The sequence below is a fragment of the Cantharellus anzutake genome, assembly GCF_015039405.1.
Source record: "Cantharellus anzutake strain C23 chromosome Unknown EI90scaffold_11, whole genome shotgun sequence".
Lineage (NCBI taxonomy): Eukaryota > Fungi > Basidiomycota > Agaricomycetes > Cantharellales > Hydnaceae > Cantharellus > Cantharellus anzutake.
Genome location: NW_024066961.1, coordinates 1,335,452 through 1,358,195, shown reverse-complemented (window position 1 = coordinate 1,358,195; position 22,744 = coordinate 1,335,452). Strand labels below are relative to the sequence as shown.

Below are 22,744 nucleotides of genomic sequence, written 5' to 3'. Positions count from 1 at the left end.
GCTGGGCACAGCGGGAAGTCGCCCGAGGTGCCCAGGCCGGGTACATGGTGGGCGCGCTGCAGATGGGTCAATTGTACATTGATACAGAGAAAGTCGTCCATGTAGAATAAAGGGAGAATAAAGAAGAAGTAAGATAAGGAGAAACTGAGGAGGGGAGGATGAGGGGGGAAGAAGGGAAAGGGGGAGGAGGTAAGGAAGGGTGGACCGGCAGGGTACTGGGTCAGGTTGGGCCGGGTGGGGCCGGGTCAGGCGGGTGTGCCCTGACACAATGCCACGATCTTAAGTAGAAGTGGATTAGCAGGTTTCATGTTTGAAAGCACATGCAAAGAGGTGGCATTGCATTTGATTTCGAACTCAGGGTAGATTCACCCACAGTCAAACACACCTGGATCAGGAGGAAATCAGCAGGTCCTGCTGAGTTTCAGGAACAAAGTAGAGAACTAACCTAGGCTTCACAAAGGAACCGTGAGGATCATTTCTACCCACTCTCAATCAAATTCTCCGACGTTTTTTCATATTCCCTCTTGCAGGAGAGTCCGGCGGCCTGAAAACTTTCCCTAGATTGCACAGAAAGGTAAGTTTGAGAGGAACGAGGAGATGAGGCTGCTCACCTGTTGAAGCTGGGCCGCTGTCCCCCATCAACTCTGATTTCCAATTCGCAGCTTCTGCATGTCGAAATGCTTGTGAAGAAGTGCGCAAGATCGTATCACACTCTAACATTTGTAAACGGCTCAATTCTTTGTGCAAGTCTCCATTCATGTGAGAAATGATCCATCCAGAGTTGAAAGGCCGCAAGATTAGCAAATTTCCGAGACCCATAGCTCATGAAAGCATCACATAAGCTGATTGGATGGAGTGTGCGCTCTCCAAGTCAAGGATAACTTTGGGTAGAGTCTTCCCTTGAGATTTGTAGTCTGTAATGCAAAAAGCGGGGAGCAACGGCAGCTGGGATCTGTCATATCCCGGAATCCCGACCCCACGCACTCCCACCACATCACACCTTCCTAACAACTTCACCATCCCCTACACCTTGCCTCCCCACTCTCCAAGTCACCTTCCCTCCTGACTGTCTCAGCTCCGGTCTGGTTGCGGCACACCGAACCTTGGCCACTCCCATCCCGGAACCTCGGTCCCGAGTCGGAACATTCGGAGATCCCGGATTTGCTCCGATATCCTGACGGACCTCCGACATCCCGTGACATGCCCTTAAACCCTTCCTCCACCCATTTCATTTATTTGAGTCACCCAACATCCTTCGGATACGCAACTCCGCTTTCGGAGCTACCCGCATCCTTCGGTGATCTCCCTCACGTTATCACTTATTAGTCCTCTCCCATTCTTAGCACGACTACCTTCTTACTACCATTCAGTCGGCTAACCCCCTTTATCCATTTGTCTTCCCCATTCATTTTCCGGCCTCCAACTCCGCCCTCCTTGGCCCGACACCTCGGTTCCCCGTTTTAGATATCGTTCGGAACCTTTCGGTACCTCTCGGTATCATTTGGTACCTTTCGGTGTTTTCCCCATTTTGTCATTTCGGGCTTTGACTAAAGTCCTCCCCATCCTCCTTTAATAAATACACGTAGATTAGAACCTGTAGTTCCTCAGTTCTAATCTCGACTAAAATGCCACCCAAAGTCCCTCTGAGTGAATCCTGTCCCTGTTCTACAAGACACCTCAGACATAAGAAATACAAGGACTAACTGAGACGTAACGGAGGCACAGCGCTCCCTCCGAGTCGCTGAGGCCGCGTCCTTCTTAGAGCCTCTTGTACCATCCAGCAGAACCGGGCTCCCTGAGAAGCTTCGGTTCACTACCGGAGCCCTCGGACCCCCCTCTAGTTGAGCCCCGCCTGCATTCGGACTCACGCATTTACCCCCCTCTTCCATAACCGACGGGTTTTTGACAGGATCGTTTGACTCTAACAGTTTCGCCTGAAAAAGGGTGGGTAACTTTGATGTTGATTGATTTCGGTAGTATCACACACTGGTGTGGGGTGAGATCAGTGAAAGGCTCCGGACAAGAGTTTTCGATGTTCACTATACAACTTGTAGCGGTTCGCACGCCGTCTTCATCCACAGTATAACGGACACTTTGCACAATGCCCTCACTACCGTTCACAATACCACCACTGACATCGAAATTTTCGCAGACCAATACCGGCATCTGTGGAAGTAAGGGTAAACAACCACTGGTGTATGCAGTCTGAGAATCCGAAGTTAAGTTCAACAGGCGATCGTTAAGGGCAGTGTGATCAATACGCTGATTCTTGATTTCGTGGGTAGCATGGTATGTTGTGAGTGGAATTTGTCTGTGGGCTGCGAAAGTTCTGACTGCATACCAATTTAACGCGTCTTTGACTGCATTTGAAGCCGTGACGATTGGAGCTGACTGTCACCCATTGGATTGTAGCTCCTGAATGCGGAAGTTGTGAATTAGTCGTGTATCTAAAAGGGCTTTGTCTGCAGTTGAGCAGTTGCCAAATCGCAGTCGGCTCAAAAGATCACGGAATGCGCTGTTATGTTCACCATCTTGGCACATGGATTGTTTTAAAAATACGACTGTATCTACCAGCGACCATAAAAGGCATCCCTTCAGTTTCTTTTGACCTCGTTCTGTTGCTGAGTCCGCTGTCTTACTCACCAACAACTTCGAAGCAGTGTACAACCTAGTGTAACCGACTGGTGGTAGCTGACAAAAGTCCCCTGCAAAAATTACACTCATACCCCCGAAAGCATCAGGATTTTCTTTGGCAAGTGAGAGAGCAGCACTTATCTCAGTCAACAGCTCGCAACCGATCATGGACACCTCGTCGATGAATAGGTAGTCCACTCCACACCAAAATTGCACCAATTCCGATCGACTTTGAGATCCATTCGACTTCGACATCCTTGACAATTGGTTCAAATTGAGTGCAGAGTGCAAAGTGTTCCCATTGATGTTTTGAGCTGCTGCACCTGTGAAAGCACACAAACGGAGTCAACGTGATTGGTCAATTGCGGTAAAGAAGGTTGTCAATGCTTTAATCACTTGAGTTTTACCCGTTCCCCCAGCACCACCCATGTACATGTAGAGGGGCTTAGGAACCACAATATGATGTACAGCATGATTAGCCACCAGCAGGAATGCGTGCCATTGTTCTAAGTTGAGAGAAAATTCAGAAGATACTGATTCTATAATCTCAGCAACAGCGATGGGAAGGATTTCGGGGGAATGAGCAGTGATGTCGGCATGGAAATCCCCATTAGCGTTGTTCAAGTAAGAATCATTGTTCATCAAGGCAGCATGAGACATGGCATCCATCGCAACTGGAGACAGCATAGTGCTAGCATGCAGAGACAATTTCAATGCCTCTTTTGCCGCATGCTTACGAGATTTGTAGTCATTTGCCCAAACTGACTCTAAGGTGCCATGATCCGTTATGCACTCTGCAAAGGCATCAGTACTGGAGGAGGCAGAGCTGAGTGTTTCTAAAGAGGCAGAGTTTAAAAGGAACTCTTCGGATGTGTCATCCAAAAAAAGCCCAGTGTTCAGTGCATGATGTACCGCATTATTGACATCCACTTCATCTCCATTCCGCTGGCTATTGCTTTGATCATCTATATCAAGTAAACGGTGTAGAATGGATTGCTCTTCGTCGGCATCTATAAGTTCGTTGTTGTCAGCCACACAAAGTCCCGGGTTTGATGCAATCACAGTAGAACGCAATTTGGAAGAACGTTTGGCATAGTCTAAATCCCGACTGTCTTTGCACTCGTGCAGAACCTGAATGTTCTTCATTAATTCCAGAACTCAGTCTGAAGCGCATTGTACAAACTCTTCAAATGCTGCAGACCAAGAAGCTGAATGACCCAAGAGATCGAATGGTGAATGCCAAGGTTTGAATAATGTGAGCATAACAGTTGAATAATACTCAACATTTGCATCATTGTCCCGCTGCGGTAGGCTAGGTCCAATTGGAACTGGAATGAGTTGCCGTCGACGCCTGCGGAGAAAGTGGGTGGTATGTTGTGGATGAGTTTCATTAAGGGATGAGTACGGTGAGCGATGGGGCCGATCCTGAGTACCTTGATCTTCACCAGGATCCATTTCGTCTGTCCCTGAAGAACCTGAAATGCGCACTTTGTCAACCCAAGACACGAAGTCCCAAACATTCATTTGGGCGAAACAAACGGAGTGGTCTCGGGCAAGGTAGTCCATTAGCAGAGAAGGAAGGTGATGGATGTGCCCAGATGAACGGTTGGATGTTAAAATGCAGCCATGATCAGCAGTAGAGGAACTCTCACCAATAGACGAGGTATCAGACTGTGGAATAACCTCTGCCACGTAAGTTACAAAAGGAGTCCAAAATAAAGATCAAAACTTGTGGCTGGAAAAATAATCATCATAGCCAAGTAGATAGGATGCAACTTGGGGAGCGGATAACTCTTGCTTTGCAATCAGGGCATTAGCACATTTGATTAACGTGCTTTTAGCATGCTCTGGGCTCGAAGATGTGGGTGTTGGAGTGGCGCTCTGCAACTTGGAAACTGCTGCTTGCAGTGCCACATATGCAATGTGAGTCTTGAGAGGTGACTTGGTGATGTAATCCGTGATGTAGTACAAAATCGCTTTGGCAGATGCGCCAGACCCAATGAATTTGATATCCATGTTGCATCGGACTGCTTTAATCATTGTCTCACAGTAGTTGTTAATCATTCTGTCAGAAATCCTTAAATGGAGCTCACCACTGTCCGCGTCCATGTGGCTTGAGGTGCATGTGTTATCTGGAGCGAGGTTGAAGCGGCAATCAGTGTCTCCATATTTGTAGCATGTCCCAGTATGTTTATGCATCTGGCACGCTTTAACCAAATTGAACAAATCTTGTTCACATTCCAATGGAGTGTAAGTATCCGGATGGCATCGAACACTGCACAGATGAAATTGATCAGATACGCAACTCACATCAGTATGATCTTGAGGGAGCCCATTGGAAATTGTATCATCAAGGAAATCCAGTAGTTTATCACGCCAAGTGTAATCATGGCTCTTGAGCACCCGGTCTTTTATCTCCTGAGGATTGAGAGCACCTTCAATCCATATGAGCATGTGGCAGTGTAACGTACCTCTCCCTTGAGCTTCTACTGTTCCGTAATATGCACTGCAAGGCCCGAGTATGCCATCAGCGTTAATCTCATCCACTCTGGTGTGACCCAAAATTGCGGAAACAAAAGCGTCAATCACCAGTTTGAAGAACCGGGCTGCCAAGAAGGGATTGCATGCCACAGCACTTCCTTGTTGCCAGTAAGATGGCACTTGATCCGGCAACAATGCATCCAGATTGATCTCTGCTCCGGACAAAAATTTGACTAAAGGATTGTAGACATCAGCTGGGTTAATTGTCACAAAAAAACTCGGAGGCCCACGATGAAAAATTAGAGCACGAATTTCTTTCCGCATCTGTGAGCGAGCGCTTTGGGAGCCGGGGACTTTGGACGTAATTAGTGACACATCTTTCATCAAACGAAAAATTGCTTTCTCATCTTCATTCTGCAGGGTGAAAAGCCCGCCATTCGCTAATCGAGCCAGTGTTGCTTCAAAGCTCTGGGTAGAAATCTGAGAGATGCTGTGTGCCACGTGATCAAAATTTTGGTGTGTTGTTTTGAGTTTGCTGTGAAGTGATGTTTTTTGGCATTGAATGATGTTGAAAACCAAGAAGAGAAAGGAGTAGTGTTCTTGAAATCTGCGATCTGATAACGAAAAGAGGTGTTTAACCATTTTCTCTAAACTTAACGGTGTGGTTCGAGACAAATGAAAACCCCCAATTCCATAAGGAAATAATGTAGGGTATAAAAGCGGTAACAAGTGAGGGTCAGAGTAATGATTGACAGGGTCAGCAGAATGACCGACCTGAATGTGTGCTCCGATTTCACCATTGGGTCGTTTGAGATGCCGAATTGCAGCGGCTGCCATTTCTGCTGAGTTTGAACCACGCAGATCAATATCTGTGACCAGTACACCTTGTAGAAGACTCTCACTGTGAAGCGCGAAACCATTCAGTGTGGAATCTGTTGGCATTAAGTCATCATACCATGCACCTTGGGCATCACCAGCAACAGAGCTCTCATGCTGCTCAATGGGGACTGAAGCTATATCGTGAAGAGGGATTTCAATCAAGGACTCATTGTGCAGGATCACACCTTCATACAACAGATTGTTGGCAATTAGCCACTCTAGAGCCAGGCACACTTTCTCATGCTGAACTAATAAAGGACGTGCATTGTTCAGCAGCCATTCCTTTGAGGGTTTGCTAGAACCAACAAATACAACACACATTGCTGTTAACACTTCTCCCAAGGGTGGCAGCAAAAAAGGAGCAAGAGCCTCGGGTTTAGCCGGAAAAACGATTATGTGACCTTTCAGCGCTCTTTGAGAGGTGGGATTAGCTGAAGAGAAAGCGGCACCTGTAGCATGAGAGTTACCAGAAGAATCATCACGCAGATGAATAATCCAACTTTTTGCATGTCGTCTGGCAATTAATGCTTCCTCAATTAAAGTAAGATCGCTAAGACATGAAGGGACAGGCCCAAAGTATAAATCATTCGCAATTGCCGTTGACGGTATACACTGTCACCTCAAACCCAAATGACAAACCTGGCAGATGAGAAATTGAGAGTCAGAGTGAATGCCTTCTGGACAAAGGGCCAAATTCTGAAGCAAGGGCATCTGTGCCATAGGCTGAGGAACACTTGCGGGGAGGTTCAGTTCAAGAATAGAGAGGTTGTACGTCGTCATGTTTGCAGGGTTGGGGAGCATTTCATCTGAATTTTTGGCTTCACCACATACTGCACAAACAGAAATCGACAGGTGGGGGACTCCCAGTAAGGTATAGTACTTAGCCAGCAGAGCTTTTTTCGTTGCAGGCGAAAGCTTCTCAGGCCAACATCGGGCACATTGTTGTTTCCATTCATTGTATTGAATTTCCGAAAGTTGAACGCAAGGTAGAGTGGAGAGATCTGCGTGCTCCCGCAACAACTGACGCATATCAGCCAGAGAAGCTGTTGAATCGCAGTTGAGGTGTAAATGGTTGATCAAACGTCTCAAAACTCGGTCACGAATCTCCACGGAAACAATCCAGCGAATAAATTGAGCCCGATAATTCTGTCTTTGATGGTCAGAGGTAGGAAGTGTGGAACAGTGGGTGCAAAAGTCCGGAACGGATGATTCCAGAATGCCAAAATCGCATGGGCTGTCGCTTACAATATGTTCGAACACAATCGTACGCAAATGTTCATGTGGAGCATATCCACAAGTCACACTGTTAAGTAAACCATGAAACCAACAAAGCACTAGCAGTTGAAGTTGAGAAAGACATTCAAGTGATCACAAAATTGTGAATGCAGTGGGGAATTCATGCTGGATGTTATTGAAAGTGAGCAACATCTCACGGCAGGTATTGAAAGAGGGGAGAGGATGATTAGGGTCGATAGCGTAAACAGCCAAGCACACAGAGTACAAAAGGGCATGCGAGGCATGAGAAGACAGGAAGTACTGAAAAAGAGCGTGCCGAAAGAGATCATGCAAGGGATATCGAGAGCGGTGAGCAACTGTCACGGCCGTGCATTCCGGCCCGTTAGCCGCCCGTCCCGATGCCGCCCGAGCCCGTTACCGCTATGCGAGCGTGAGCGCGAGCCCCGACCTCAGCCCTATCCTCCCTGAGGACCCCCTGCTCACTTCCCCGCTTGCCCCTAGGCTCCCCTGCACCTGGCCGACTCCCCCACAGCCACACCGACCTCCCTGCCCCGAGTCCGCCTCTGGTACCGACCTAGCGTGACTCCGCGACATCGCCTACTCCGCTATGATACCATCGCCGCTATCGCGGCCCTACACCCCTTCGTTTATTTATCTGTTATTGTTTGTTTTGACCCTCGGTCATTGCCGGCCGCGGTGCGGCCAACCCCGCTCTTTGTTCCTATTTGCTTCCGGACCCTTCGGCCTTCGGCCCGGGTCTGCTTCTATTCATTTCACCTTCATATATATATCCTGTATACTACATTATAGTACCTTAGCTCTAATATCGACTTGACCACGACCCCAAGCCCTGACCCCAACAAGGCAGCCCCAGTAAGTTCGAAATGAGGGCCAAGAGACAACTAGGGGGCACAGCACTCCCTTTAGAGTTGCTGAGGCCAAATGCCCTACCCTCGGGCCTTGTCTGAGGCATCGCGGCCCTTAGCGGTCCGCATCGGCGACCTTTGGTGCCCGACCCCGGATCAGTATCTAACAGCAACACACGCTTGGAAATCACTGGAATGACAACGAGCACACATAACGTGGCGTAAGAATAAAGTCCGTTGTTCGTTGATCGTTAATGAGAAGTCATACAGGCCGTGAGCTATCGTTTCTTTGGTGAGATGGTAATTGGAAAACTCGTCAGTGGATAGGAGAATGTACGGCCACGAACCATGAAAAAAGGCTAAGTTTTGAAAAGACGACATGGTGTAGTGGACATGTACGCTTGATGTCGTGCTGGTAGGAGTCGGGAAGATCAAAAGTGAGGGGCCAGGTGGTAGACCACGTGGACATTGGAAAGGAGGTTTAGCAGACCGTAAGCGAGATGAGATAATGTAATGTGTCAGAAAGCTGAGGTAAAAAGGGGTATAACAAATAATCGTGCATGGCCATTCAGTCTACGCTTCCATGACCCGCTACAGAGTAGCAGGAATAAAATCTTAATTTTTGGACAACCCAACCTTTCCTCAGTTCACATACAACGGGACTGAGCAACAACATCGCTAGTCCATCATTTCGTCTTATACCTTCAGCAGGTGGGGAAGGACCGAGGGATTTGGATGCGAGGAATGACCCATCATGACCTGACAATGAAAGCAATGCCCATTGTCGAAGGATTTTTACGAGTTATCCATAGGGATGAACACAGCGGGGTTGGTCATACTTGGCTCAAGGGTAGGACACGTTGTGCACGCCAAGCCAATCTCGTGACAATGGGTTCACACCATTCAAGTGATTGGGACTGTTCCTTAAATGCCGCAGATTCGTCGTACTACGATTCTGAGGGAGCCTGACTTTTAAGTATATAACTTAAGCGCTTGTTCACCGCGTCAATCAAAATGCTAATTGAAAAAATTGTCGAATTGATTTTTAATGATAACAATAAAATCGGTGGGGGTCCTGTAACCTCGCATTGCCTCGGAGTCATTTTTGGGTGCCCCACTAGTCTCTAGTCCTTGGTTGCCGACCCTCAATGATTGCGAATGGAATGAGGCTTCATTCCCTTTTCCAGTTGGTTGTAATTTCATATAATGGACTTTCCAGAAATTGGAGAGTAGTGATTGTCCCCACAAGCTTCGGTCCAGAGGCCGTGAGTACAGTGGCGACGGGAATATCGATAAAGTGACTTGTCAATGGAGTATCTGGGACGAAGGAGGACGGTTATTTCTTTATTTTCGTGTATCTATTTCGCAGAACACGCACTTATCAGAAAACAAACATTAATTTCAAATTTGTGTCAGGACACCATTGTTAGACGTACCATTACCTGCTTCGCCCTCACAGTGACACGGCAAGATCCTTAGCTGTGGTGGTAATGCTAAATCCTCCCATTCCGCTATCCCCTTGTTACTTGCGGAGCGCATTTTGCGAATATGCAACAGCCCGCGCCTTCCTGGAATGTTCGTTCCTGTTGCCGAACTTTGCATCAAACCTCCCGTAGCGAACCTAGAACAGGACCAAATAGATGGGTGTAAGCAGCTAGGATCGATTTCTCAGTTGGTTCTGCATTAGAGAATGGAATCCGCCGCAAGACTTTCCATCAGTGCGCCAATGGGATGAATTACGCCTTGCAGCGATCTCATGGCTGTGAACTGCGCAGCCTCTACTTGACTGTCACCACCCGCTGCGCGTCCGACCTTTCCTCCCCACCCTTCCATCCACCCATTGTTGACCATGTCGCTGAAGCAGAGGGTCAATCATCTCCTCGCCGTTGGAGGCGATGTTGCAATTCCGATTCTCACCGCCGTCGATTCTGCCTCGGGCGTGTTCCCTCCTCTACAGGCCGCCACCGGTGCCACACTCTTCATCCTCACTGAAATCAAAGTTAGTAACAATTTATACCGATCCTGGAAAGGAAGTTGACAATCCGCATTGTGCAGAAGTTCAGGGGAAATAAGGAAGAATGGGAGCGTTTTGGAAAATATATCGGGGATGCCATGGTCGATGTGGTTACAGCCGTCGATTCGTATGATGGATCTAACGGAGAGCCTAAGCCATGGATGGAAAGCATCAAGAAGCTGAGCGAGTAAGTAGTATCTGCTATGCAGGCCAAACCGTTCTATAACGTAGGTACTTTGTAGGGCGCTGGAGCGCATTCGAATCGAAATCGGTCGATTGCGTGGAAAGATGAAGGGGCAGTCTGGTATCCGCAACTTGTTCTCTCATATGAAAAACCCCAGTAGGATCGATGATTTAAAGAAAGATTTTAGCGAAGCTTTGGCAATGTTCCAGGTAATTCCGTTTGACCGATAATGTTTCTGTTCTGATCTCATCGAAACCACATAGCTGCAGACAAACTTAACGGTTGGTGCAATGGCAAACAATCAGGATCGGTTGACTCGTGGAGTAGAAGATTTCTCAGTTCTGAATGAACTCAAATATCCCATTGTCCCCCATCACGATTCAACTCACCCGTGCCTGCCAGACACCAGGATTGATCTAATCGAGCGTATTATGTCGTGGTGTCGTGCCACGGAGGATAACAAGAATCGTGTATTACTGCTGACGGCCGTGGCCGGTGCCGGCAAGACGTCTGTTGCGCTCTCGATCGCAGAGGAGTGTAAAAGAGAAAAAATGTCATCAGCAAGCTTCTTTTTCAAAGCAGGCGAGCAGTCGCGGCCGGACCATCTCTTCAGCGGCATGGCTCGATCTCTGGCAACCCACGACCCTGCATACCGTGCCTCCTCATATCCGCTCTTCAGGAGGATCCAGCCCTCTCAACTGCCTCATTCCCGACCCAATTCGAAAAACTAGTGGCTGAACCTCTCCGTCTCAGGACATCCTCGTCTGACCGTCCCATTGTGATTATCATTGATGCGTTAGATGAGTGCGACACAAAGTCATTCCCACGTCTTGCCGATATCCTTCGGAAAGCAGTCCCAAAACTACCACCTAACATCAAATTCTTTCTCACTTCGAGACAATTTGACCTCGTTGATCGTTTCCTATCACCTAATTACCCTATCGATCGCCTCACCATCGATCTTTCGGACGATGCTAACCTGCATGACTGTTCTATCTACATCCAATCACAACTACACGAACTGAAGGACGTGCATCCTGGTTTGGAAGATGGGATCGGGGAAGAAGATACATTAGTCCAAAGCATACGGGAGCGGGCGGGCGGCCTGTTCATTTGGATCAGTACTGTCTTTGATTACATGAAGGTCAGCAGTAGTGATGCTGTGAAGATGCTGAAGAACCTGCTGGATGAAGATCTCAACCGATCAAAGGCATCCGCTGAGGAAATGATGGATAGGCTGTATGCGAGTATTTTGGAGAAGTGTAACTGGAACGATGATGATTTCGTGCATGACTACTCGATCGTGATGGGAGCAATTTTAATTGCACAGAAGCCACTGTCTGTTGCGGCCTGGGATGCTATCCTCTCACCACTGCTGGAGTCGGATGTCCGATATACATTAGCTCAACTTTCACCTCTCGTCTCAGGAATAAGGGATCCTGGCAAGCCAATTCGTATTCTGCACCAATCCTTTCGTGACTTTCTCATGGACCGTGTTGATCCACAATCACCCATACTTGGTCGATTTGGAGTGGATGCGAGGAGGGAGAACAATAGAGTGGCCCTGCGCTGCATCGAAATCTTGAATAAAGATCTTCCCACTATGAAGGATTTGGGGCTGATTGAGGACTTACCCCAAAAAGCTAAGCTGCCCCCCATTCCTCAAGAAGCGCTGTCTGAACATGTCCATTACGCATGTCGGCATTTCATGCATCATCTCAACCAAACTCAGGAGCCACTGGAGGTGCCCAATGGGCCTATTCACGCATTTCTCAACAAGCAAATATCGCGCTGGGTGGAAGTCTGTGTGAGGACAGAAGGGTATATCAGTATATCATTGTTCCCTGAATGGGCCAAGGTACGAATCATCAGAAGCGATCATTTGGGGCACTTGTTCAGTCTCATGTTCCATTCAGTTGAACGTTGATCGGGCCTCCAAAGAAGTCATTCACATGTTGGTCAAAGTGTTTGGCAATGTGAATGGGAATCTTGCATTCTTTTTAAGATTGCAGGAGGCATATGAGTTGGCAAGTGATTCGGTTGCACTGTGCCATTCCCTTGTGTCTGTGGACTCAGAGTCCTACACCCCGGAGCTGGCTCAAGCACTCTGGAATCTTTTTGTATCACTCACCAACCTTGGACAACATTCTGAGGCACTCACGGTGATTGAAGAAAGTGTGCAACTCTGGCGTGAGCTAGTTGCCATCCATCCAACATCATACACCCCAGATTTGGCTGGAGCGCTCCGGAATCTTGGAGTATCACTCGACAAAGTTGGACGCCATTCCAAGGCACTCACAGCGATCGAAGAAAGTGTGCAACTCTGGCGTGAGCTAGTTGCCACCCATCCAACATCATACACCCCAGATTTGGCTGGAGCGCTCCAGAATCTTAAAGTATCACTCGACAATGTTGGACGCCATTCCGAGGCACTCATGGTGATTGAAGAAAGTGTGAAACTCTGCCGCGAGCTGGTTGCCACCCATCCAACATCATACACCCCAGATTTGGCTCAAGCGCTCCGGAATCTTAAAGTATCACTCGACAAAGTTGGACACCATTCCGAGGCACTCATGGTGATCGAAGAAAGCGTGCAACTCTGGCGCGAGCTGGATGCCACCCATCCAACATCGTACACCCCAGATTTGGCTCAAGCACTCCGGAATCTTCAAGTATCACTCAACAAAGTTGGCCGCCATTCCGAGGCACTTACAGTGATTGAAGAAAGTGTGCAACTCTGGCGCGAGCTAGTTGCCACTCATCCAACATCATACACCCCGGATTTGGCTGGAGCGCTTGGGAATCTAGATGCATCCCTCACCAACCTTGGAAGACATTCTGAGGCACTCCTTGTGAATGAAGAGAGTGTGAAGCTCTGGCGCAAGTTGGTTGCCACCCATCCAGCATCATACACCCCAGATTTGGCTCGATCTCTCCGGAATCTTAAAGTATCACTAGACAAAGTTGGACGCCATTCCGAGGCGCTCACGGTGATCAAAGAAAGTGTGCAACTCTCACGCGAGCTAGTTGCTGCCCATCCAACCCCATACATCCCAGATTTGGCTCGAGCGCTTGGGAGTCTAGATGCATCACTTACCAACCTTGGACAACATTCTGAGGCACTCCTTGCAAATGAAGAAAGCGTGAAGCTCTGGCGCGAGCTAGTTGCCACCCATCCGGCGTCATACACCCCAGATTTGGCTCGAGCGCTCGGGAATCTTGTAATATCTCTTGACAATCTTGGACGCCGTTCTGAGGCGCTCCTCGTAAGTGAAGAAAGGCTCAGACTCCTGCACCAGTAGTTATCATTTATCTGATATCATCCACTCCGGGTTCGACATGATCAGTCTGCAGTCTCGCTACCGTGTGTTTTTGGCGTAGCCTTGGTAATGTAGACTCCACCTGTTTTCATGCCTAGGGCCGCGGGTCAGGAGCCAATATTATACTATCACTGACTTCATTCCCAATCCTCTGATGCTTGTACATGTCTTGGAAGATGCAAGAAGCGAGCATGTCGTCAACCCCATGTAAGCGTCCGGAGTTATATGTATATCACGCGGCGTGTCCGGGACAATCACCCAGTTTGAATACCGGTCCACAAGGCTGAACTCTGCTTCACCATCGTTATATCCCCATCATCCCTCCCCGAGACATACGGAAACATACTTGATCGGCCAGAAAGCCGACAATCATTCACTGCGTTGAGTGGAATTGGAAAAGCCAAGTTGGCAAGCACTTGTCCTGCCGCGAAAGAGAATATTGTCAAGGCCAACAAGTATGTACAGACAGCTGCATTGCCTAGTCGTGACGTGAGGCGTTATGACAGTAGTCCATATTGCTATCATTCTTGTCCACTTCATACTCCATATCTGTATCAATTATGTAGGACTTCGGTCTCGACTCCTTGCACATCTTATGCCGCATCTATTCTCGTAACTACCTTCCGCTGCGAGAACAGGGGACTCTAGCCTTACTCAACCGATAGCGTTTTCGCGATGACGGTATAACCCTGAGAGGGCTGTGCATGTCTGCGTGTGTCTGCGCGGCGTCTCCACGGTTGACACAAGCATCGGTCCAGAGGCCATGTGAAATTTGTGGGGCAAGGCTCATCTTGTGTGACCTCAATGTGATGTCATTGCTGGCCATTCAAAGTCGGACTAAGCGAACATCAGTTCAGCAAAACCACGAGATTACGCTTTCGCTCTCTATCATTACATTTCCCGGGACTACTTCATCCAAGAATGGCCATCCAGGATTTCATCGGAGTCACAAACGCATGTTTAGGAAGGAAAGGGAATGTCTCAGCACGGAGGAAGGGCATAAGATTGGCGGAGCTGCCCAGAGGGAGGCCGTTGGTTTTTGCGATCCTAAAGGTAAATATAAATCATTGGAGGAAACGAGAACCGCCTGTTCATGTACGCTACTCGTTCCAGCCATGAAGCATGGGGTTTCGCCAAGATTCCTTGCGGCTGGAATTCAAAGCAGTGTCGACGTGCACTCAACTTTGTGCACAAACACGCCGGCTCGGCCAGTGGATGGTCGGAGCCGAAAACCATCCATTTGATCGATCATCAGTGTGTGAGATGACTCAGGAGTCTAATAATCATCACCGAGGGCGCTTGTCTCATTATCGAGGAACCTGACCGGGGTCGATTTGAAATGAGTTGATTCTCATGCTGCTTTCGCGAGGTTCACAAGTAATGAAGTGCACTTTCTAATGAGCACCGATCTGGAGAGCGCACTGCCGATTCCCGGATCCGGAAACCAACAACTCGGCGAGCTTGGCATTTTCTTCCTTGATAGCCTCGTGAGTAATACATATTTCGCTTTCGCTTTCGCTTTCGCGTGTCGAAAAATTTCCGGGAGAAGCGCCGTCCTGAGTAGTGTACAGCGCACTCTCAACTAACCCGCAGACAAGTAATAACTAGTATAGTGAGGGTCAGCAACCGCCCATGCTCTCACTCACGCTTTTGGAGCTAACTTGCGTGAGTTGCAGTGTCAACGTATTTCCCTTTCGAACTTCTTCATTGGTACATCGGAGCGGCTTTGGGTTTCATTTGGGGGCAGTTGCATCATTTGAAGACAACATGCCCAGCGTTACCCGTGAGTACATGAGTCAGCGAAAGAACAGTGTATAATGTTGCGCGAAATGGGCGACTACACATCGCAAGACGGGGAAAAGGACACATAATTCGAGTACCGAGGCGCCAGATGCAGAAGGCAGAATCCAGTGCGATTAACGTATGAGCCCCGAGACGAAGTCCCGGACTGGGAGAATCACCAAGACGAGTAAGTAGGTTCTAAGTGGTCCATCAGTAGTGCTACACATGTGTCGTTCGATCTCACGAATATTCCGTGCAAGCATGCGATATGCGTCAGTGTGGAACTGCATCGAGAGCCTTCTGACAAGAAGCGTTCATATGGTGAAATGTTTGGAGGAAATTGATCTGTTAGGAGAGGAAACACGGTGTTGGGTTCTTGGATGTGACAATAATGCCTCTTGGAGAAACTTCTCTCCGAGGAAGTTTACAGATCGCCCAGTGTATTACTTGCGGTTGTTCCAAATAATCGCGCAACAACAAAGAAGACTCAACGGCCTGATAAGGTCGTAAAAAAAGGGCGAGAGCTATGAGCAACCTAGCGAGACGACTACAGGGATGCAAGGCACAAGGGATGGCCGCACGCCGATGGATCAGTGTAGGTTGAACACAAAATTTGAAAGCGGCGTTCGCCGAGGGCTGGCATTCAGAATGCCGCGCGCAGGCAGTAACTGTTTTGTCATGCCTAATTATCTCTGCAGACTTCAAGGTTCCATCAGTTAGAATGAAAGCTCACTTCACATCCAAAGATTTTTGTTGCTAATGACTTATCTATTTGTTTGAAGTGTTGACCCCTGGACCTGGACTCAACGCTGGCAATCCGGCCTAGACTAGAACGCAACAGTGCAACCAATCGCAGCGGCCCATACTGTATGCGCTATGGGATTCTGGAAGCCTTGATGTCCTGGCTATATATAGGCTGAGTCTTCCTGCTCCGGCTCCAAACGTTGGGATCATCGAGCCAATTTGTCGAATTAGCCTGATTTGTTCGACAGCCCCTAGTGCCCTTCTCAGCCACACGCCTCTCTCACCCTTTCTATCCAGCATATTAGACGCCTGTACCCCTTGTCGCTCATTGTAGTATCAATCCAGACCCCAATGTTATCACCGTACTATTGGGCCACATCACCTACTCACCGTAATTGATGGTAGATCAATCAGAGCCACATTGCGCGCCTTCGGCCGAAGCTCTTATGCTGTCGACGTCTGAATCCTGCCAACAGACTTGAGGAGTTAGGATCGCGCGCCTCGAAGTACGCATTTGCGTCTACTTACCCCTTCAGCTGACGTTATGCGATTAACACGAACCTTTGGGTTCTTCGAGCATACCAGTGCGTGACGATACGCGCTGAAATTCGCTGGGCATCAACACGCAACGAAATCTTGGCTAAAAAGAGGTCGAGAACTTGACGGTATCAATTCAAATACCAAACGATGGAGGAAATACATACCTTGTAAACGTTTTTTCATCGCTCCTGTCTAATTCTTCTATCCAACATCACATCTTTGGGTTCATGAATTGCCACTCGGCTTGATTATACATGGGAGACCTTACAAGCCAGACATCGCGTGCGCGCTCCTACTCTACTGCTGATCTGAAAGATAGTACTGGGTGTTAGGAGGAAATCAGTCGAGTGAAGACGTTTTGACAAGGTGAATTGTTCTGTCTTGCTCAGCTCATTTACTTCACGGACTTGGAACGCCCAGTCCTGATTTTCTGGATTTCGAGTGGCAAGAAACAACCATTCCGGGGTTCGTGATCTGGACAAATAAATCCATTCAAGCGGCATGCCTCACACCACACGCCACACGCCAGCCCAGGATCGTGTGAGCAGCACCAGTTGGTGTGGCAGAAAATAAATTGCACGATGAGATTCGAAGGATGTTGACCTAGCCACTGTAGTTAGCTCGCCGAAGGATGGCCTCACCTGGGTCGCTTCGAGATGGTAGCACAATAGCATTTGCATCCGAGGGTTCAACAACTTTCCTCACCGTAAGGATTTCTTGTTGTTGACTTCCTGAGCGTTCCCCTTCCCCTAAAATATTCCTTTCGATGGCGGTGATCGCCCCCCAGTAAGTCACACGCGTTCAAATACGATGATCAACGTGGTTGACGTGTGGACATTGGAATCACACTTTGCGTTGTGGGGTTCACCCTACTTACTCTTGTCTCCGGCGCCTCCGCGGCACTGTGGACTATAAGCTTCTCAGGGAAGCATCGTCCCGCTCTGCGGGGCTTACTGATCCTTGTTGTACTACTCGTACCATTACACCTGGCACAAATTGGTGAGTTCCATAACCAGGATCACACCAGCCGATATACATTTGTTCCCACATAGTTACTGGGACCCTTCTAATTATCCAACATATCAGTATGCTGTTGTACCAGAATATTGAGGCTCTGATCATTGCCTCGACCTATCTTCCAGGACATTTATTCAACGAACTAACGCTGCAAGGTTGTGTTATTTTACTCTCTGTTCCGACAATCAGCGCTCTCCACCGTGAGTAGTATAATTCTGACAATTGACTGTGTTCCCACTCTGATTGTGCTTGCCTCCAGTATTCCTGGGCTTTAGGCAAGGTCTTCGCCATTCCATCACCCACCCTAGTGTCTAACGCCTCTATGGTCAGAGCCTTACGGTCTACCTGTAAATGCGTGAGCTGCTGCCGTTTGACTCGCCCAGTTGTGTTATTTTGTTGGGTCTTCACAATTTTCCTCTGTGCAGCTGAGTCCAGCGCTATTGTGTCTCACACGTTTCCTTCATTTAACATCTTCAACAGCACTGTCTATTTACGAAGTAATTTTAGCGAAGCAGGGGCCATAAGTTCTTGCTGCTCTTTGCTCATCGTGGCGATCTCATACTACAGTTTCCGTTCCATCCCATCAGTTCACACGATCTCCGATGAAATCTCGTAATGGCGACGGCCATGTTCACTGACACCGTCTGCCTGCTCATGGATTTCGCTACCACTTTCTTCCTCCTCTGGCATGTAGATCAATGGCGAATTCTCAGCAGAGGGCTGCGACGATCATCGTGTGATGACGCGTTGAAGCAAACATTGTTCAAATGGAGGCAGCGTTGTGTACGTAAAGGCTCATACTTGTCAAACGCCACACCGTATTAAATAACTCTCAAGATTCTTGGTTTCCTCTTCGTTGTCCCAATACAACTCCCAAGAGGATTTCTCCTCTTTTGGGTGAGAGACATCATCCGACGAGAGCTCGCAGACCAGCTGATTTACCACTAGCCCAATCCACTTGTCATGGATTTGCTGTCGGTTCTGTCGGGACCAGTTAGTTTTCCTTTATGTTCAACATTTATACATGCGGAAATCTGATGTTGTCTGTGCAGATACATTATCTATCGTTTTTACTATTGGTTCTCCGCATCACTTCACGGGGCAGTTCCGACGAGGACATAGCCCTCGGTCCTATATTGCCACAGAGTGGGGATGCGGATGCCCCCGTTCAAGATTCTCCCGACGCGGTCAATCCCGACGAGTCCAATGTACATTTCTACTTGATGACTACCACTGGAGGGCCAACGACTGACTCGGACGCCCAGAACGGAGAAATCCTCACAACAAGGTCCCAGCACCTGAGAATCGGTTCGGTAAGCCTAGTGTCACCAAACCCTGCACTCATGGCCTCATCACCCATCATCCCGCCGCCAGACTTCTGAACCGTACCGTAGCTCATTAGAAGCAGGCAAGAACCCAGCGCATGTGCAGCCAGATGGCACGAACCAGCTCCTCGAGCCCCAATCGGCACGGAGCAAAGCAGTGGACTAATGAGCCACTCAACACAGTTCCAAGTCCGTCAAGGGGGTATAGCGCGCTGCACTCCTGCATATTTATACCGTGGAAGGGGTATTATCCATCATAAACTTCCCACTGCGCCGTTTTCGCGGCATACATTTGTTTATTCACTCCCATTGTCTCGTAGTCTCACGCATGAAACTGATATTTATCATCCCTTTGATTCCTGTTGCGAAATGTCTTGTTCACTGCTGAACATCCCTGAGATCGGGTGTAGAACTTACATGATCGATGAAACCCGGAACGGCCATGCATGCCTGCGCGGCGGGGAAAATTCACCAACAATCTGCCTCGCAAAATGTCATTCAGTGACCGCCAATTGATAGGATATCAGCAAGCCAGCGGTTGACACGAGGTGGATTGATTGCGATCGGCGTCTCATCCGATCGTTGGAAGTAAATTCAATGTAGCAGCGCAGGAATCATGTGAAGCTATCAGACTCATTGACCAAATGGTTCCGAAAAGTGAGACACTGTGGCCTGCATGTTCCTCTTCTTTGCTCAGCTGCACACCACCCGATACGGACTTGAACCACTTGCACCACCAATGATCTGTTACCTCATGGAACCCATTGCTCCATATGGCTTCAAGTGCTTCCTTGCCTGAAGAAGCTAGTGTTTCCCCGACATGCTGACGAGATTACTAACCTCCGTGGCCTCCGCCGTGAGGATGGTTCTTGCAGCCATTGCCTATGTATGTAGTGTTGCTGCTCACTCTGCATCACCAGCATTAGCCCGGATTCACGCTTTAGTAGAGGCTGGGATCCTGCCTGCGGATTCACTGAACTCAACGCAACACCCACGTGCTAACTCCAGCGGCCCATACCGCATAAAAGTTCATATCCGGGCTTGCGTCTCCGCACTTTAGTCCGAAACGTCGAATTAGCCCGATGATCCGACAATTCTCAACCACACCTCCCCTTGAGTCATTCCCATAAACACTTCCAATATAGCCTATCAGACATCTGTACAGCATCTGTCGTCCATCGTAGGAATTGGAAATCCATAGTGCGATGTTACCGCCATACCGTCCGGCTATATCACTACTCACTCTGACTGTGATGATAAATTAATCAGGACTACATTGCGCGCTTTCGGCAAGAGATGGGATGCCCTCTGTAATGCTACTAGTATCAACGTCTGAATCCTGCCAACAAACTGAGAGTTGGCAGCATCTGCTCGTGGGTCGCTCGTCGAAGTAACTCTTGGGCCTGCTTACCTCTCTGGCGTTGTCCGAAATGTTCATTATGCTCATGGAAAAATGCCAGCGTGGTCCTTGACTGCCTAGAGCATACCAGTGTGATGCGATACAGGCTAGAATGCATGGGTGTCAACACGAAATCTTGGCTAAAGAGGCTGAAACTCGACGCTACCAATCCAAATAATGGAGGAAATGGATACCTTGCGAATGTTTTCATCCGAGTCGCTCCTGTTCAATTTTTTCTATCCAATATCTGGGTCCCTGAGTGCCGCTCACCTTGACTATCCATGGGAGATCTACCGGCCGGATATCGCGTGTGCGCTCCCAAGCCCTGCTACTAAATTCGGGAGATCATTCTATCTTCCAGAAGCGACCCAAGTCAAGCGTCCTTCGGTGAGCTAATTACAGTGGCTAGGTCGACATCCTTCGAATTTCATCACATCACGCAATCCCCTGTTTGTCACACCAACCGGCGCTGCTCACACGATCCTGGGCTGCGTTGTGGCGCGTGGCGCGTGGCATGCCGCTTGAATGGGTTGTTTCTTCCACTGGACATCCGAAAAATCAGGACTGGACGTTCCAAGTCCGAAGTAGATGAGTTGCGGGAGAATAGGTGTGATTCACTTTGCCAAAACAAACATCTTTACTCGTCGGATTTCCTCCCGTAACACTTGCACCTGAGGGCTCAAAACGTTGCTCACCGTGTTCGCCTTGAGGATTCCTTGTTGCTGACTTCCTGAGTGTTCCCTCCCCCTGCAATACTCCTCTCGATGGCGATGACGGCGGCCCACTGAATCACACACGTTCAATACGATGATCAACATGTACCCAGACATGACTTAAGCCCAGACACCACGATCCAGAGGACCCCGTCACACCGACCACACCGACCAAACAACCCTATCTTGTATTGACGAGCCTCTCATTGGGCTTCTCTCCAAAGCATCAATATCTCAGTATGCTGTTGTACCAGAATATTGTGGTTCCGGTCATGGCCCAGGCTACTCGGCCAACGAAGTGACACCGAAGATGCTGCGAAGCTGCCTCATCTATCTCGATCAGCATATTTCATTGTGAGCAGTATGATTTCAACAATTGACTGCATTCCCACTCTGGGTGCCTTTGCTTTTAGTATTCCTGGGATAGAGGTAAGCTCCCATTGTTCCGATGCCCTCGATGGTCAGAGCCTTGAGATCAACTTGCATATGCCCGCCCTTGCCACCGAACAATACGACCAATTGTATTGTTCCGTTGGGTGGTTCTCTCTGCAGCTGAATCCGGTGTGGGTATTCTGTGTCTCGCATATCTTCTTTGCTCAACCCGCATTGTCTGTTTATGGGGAAACCTCACAGTCAAGGGCTTCCTGTGTTCATCATGGCGGTCTCATGCTGGAGTTCCGTCTCTTCTCTGTCAGCTTGCGTGATCGATCTCCTACCGATATCCCGCCAAAATGGGGATGTAGCCCTCGTCCGCGGATCTTCCTTTCCAGCCGATTCTGAGGTCTTCGATGTACGCTTTATTCTTAATGACTTACAACCGACTTCAACGTCTTCAATTACTGCGCTCCCGCATCGTCTGATCTCCCCATTCATCTCGCCACCAAACTTCCGAACCGACAGGCAACTCTCGCGTGAGCACCAGCGCGTGTGCAGCTGGCGATGGTTCCATCCCATCTGGCTCCTCGAGCTCTCAATCAGCACGGAGTACCAGAATGGCGGACTCAACGCAACTCCGAGTCCGTCAGGACGTTATAGCGCGGCTGCACTCTTCCTGTGTATATTTATACCTTGGAAAGGCATCAACTATTAGACACAGAATATGGTGCTTCCCTGCGCCGTCCTTGCGCCGTTTTCGCGGCATTCATTCATCATTTCCCATGGTTTCACGCATGAAACCAATATTTAGTTCTTCTCGTTTGCTTCTAACTCCTATTAATGCGAAATGCGTTGTTCGCTGCTGACCATGAATGGGACCTGATGTGGAACTCACACTATTGATGAGGTGGGCCCTGCCACGGATCCGGATCGATCGCTGCGCAAATGTTCGTCTGTCAACATGATACGGAGGAATTTTTAATGGCCATTCCCCAACAGTTGTCGTCCAGATTAATGCTGGAAGGATTCAGTCGCCGTCAATTATGACATATCGGCGGACTAGCGGTAGGCACAATAGCGTATGGTTGGGATCGGCAGCACTCTGATCTGATCGTTGGGAGGACACAAGAATCGGGTACAGCTACCAGAAAATCGTGCATCAGCCTCTCCCGGTTTCGAAAGTGAGACACTGGCGAATGTGGACTCCGTTCTCGCGAACTGCGCGATAAACTTGG

At 48.7% G+C, this 22,744-nt stretch overlaps 7 protein-coding genes across 7 annotated transcripts; 3 read left to right on the top strand and 4 right to left on the bottom strand.

The window, feature by feature from the left end:
- Positions 1-822: 822 nt before the first annotated feature.
- EI90DRAFT_2912087 (uncharacterized protein) lies at positions 823-1,020 on the bottom strand (the record flags this gene model as incomplete). The annotated part of the gene is made up of 1 exon (XM_039054447.1): positions 823-1,020. The coding sequence occupies one exon, from the start codon at positions 1,018-1,020 to the stop codon at positions 823-825; it is 198 nt and encodes a 65-aa protein (XP_038919413.1).
- An 852-nt stretch (positions 1,021-1,872) lies between these two features.
- EI90DRAFT_2912163 (uncharacterized protein) lies at positions 1,873-2,184 on the bottom strand (the record flags this gene model as incomplete). Its single annotated transcript, XM_039054448.1, has 1 exon — positions 1,873-2,184. A coding segment is annotated over one exon (312 nt), but the record flags the coding sequence as incomplete, so codon positions are not given.
- Positions 2,185-5,745: 3,561 nt separating this feature from the next.
- On the bottom strand, positions 5,746-6,519 carry EI90DRAFT_2860344 (uncharacterized protein; the record flags this gene model as incomplete). Its single annotated transcript, XM_039053796.1, has 1 exon — positions 5,746-6,519. A coding segment is annotated over one exon (774 nt), but the record flags the coding sequence as incomplete, so codon positions are not given.
- A 3,559-nt stretch (positions 6,520-10,078) lies between these two features.
- EI90DRAFT_195973 (uncharacterized protein) lies at positions 10,079-11,229 on the top strand. The gene is made up of 3 exons (XM_039052376.1): positions 10,079-10,297; positions 10,353-10,503; positions 10,558-11,229. Exons 1-3 carry the CDS (start codon positions 10,209-10,211, stop codon positions 11,023-11,025), a joined length of 708 nt encoding a protein of 235 aa, XP_038919410.1. The 5' UTR covers positions 10,079-10,208; the 3' UTR covers positions 11,026-11,229.
- Positions 11,230-13,957, top strand: EI90DRAFT_195545 (uncharacterized protein). The gene is made up of 2 exons (XM_039052375.1): positions 11,230-12,152; positions 12,211-13,957. Exons 1-2 carry the CDS (start codon positions 11,433-11,435, stop codon positions 13,594-13,596), a joined length of 2,106 nt encoding a protein of 701 aa, XP_038919409.1. The 5' UTR covers positions 11,230-11,432; the 3' UTR covers positions 13,597-13,957.
- Positions 13,958-17,362: 3,405 nt separating this feature from the next.
- EI90DRAFT_3046321 (uncharacterized protein) lies at positions 17,363-19,188 on the top strand (the record flags this gene model as incomplete). The annotated part of the gene is made up of 10 exons (XM_039059469.1): positions 17,363-17,466; positions 17,597-17,679; positions 17,733-17,901; positions 18,028-18,116; positions 18,265-18,309; positions 18,392-18,480; positions 18,535-18,594; positions 18,646-18,690; positions 18,750-18,905; positions 19,072-19,188. The coding sequence occupies exons 1-10, from the start codon at positions 17,447-17,449 to the stop codon at positions 19,186-19,188; spliced, it is 873 nt and encodes a 290-aa protein (XP_038919408.1). The 5' UTR covers positions 17,363-17,446.
- A 156-nt stretch (positions 19,189-19,344) lies between these two features.
- EI90DRAFT_3287605 (uncharacterized protein) lies at positions 19,345-22,238 on the bottom strand (the record flags this gene model as incomplete). The annotated part of the gene is made up of 12 exons (XM_039067063.1): positions 21,950-22,238; positions 21,851-21,917; positions 21,516-21,744; positions 21,117-21,205; positions 20,899-20,985; positions 20,692-20,746; positions 20,434-20,494; positions 20,018-20,270; positions 19,863-19,930; positions 19,687-19,817; positions 19,440-19,472; positions 19,345-19,416 (listed from the first exon to the last, which is right to left on the bottom strand). The coding sequence occupies exons 1-12, from the start codon at positions 22,086-22,088 to the stop codon at positions 19,345-19,347; spliced, it is 1,284 nt and encodes a 427-aa protein (XP_038919407.1). The 5' UTR covers positions 22,089-22,238.
- Between the last annotated feature and the right edge of the window lie 506 nt (positions 22,239-22,744).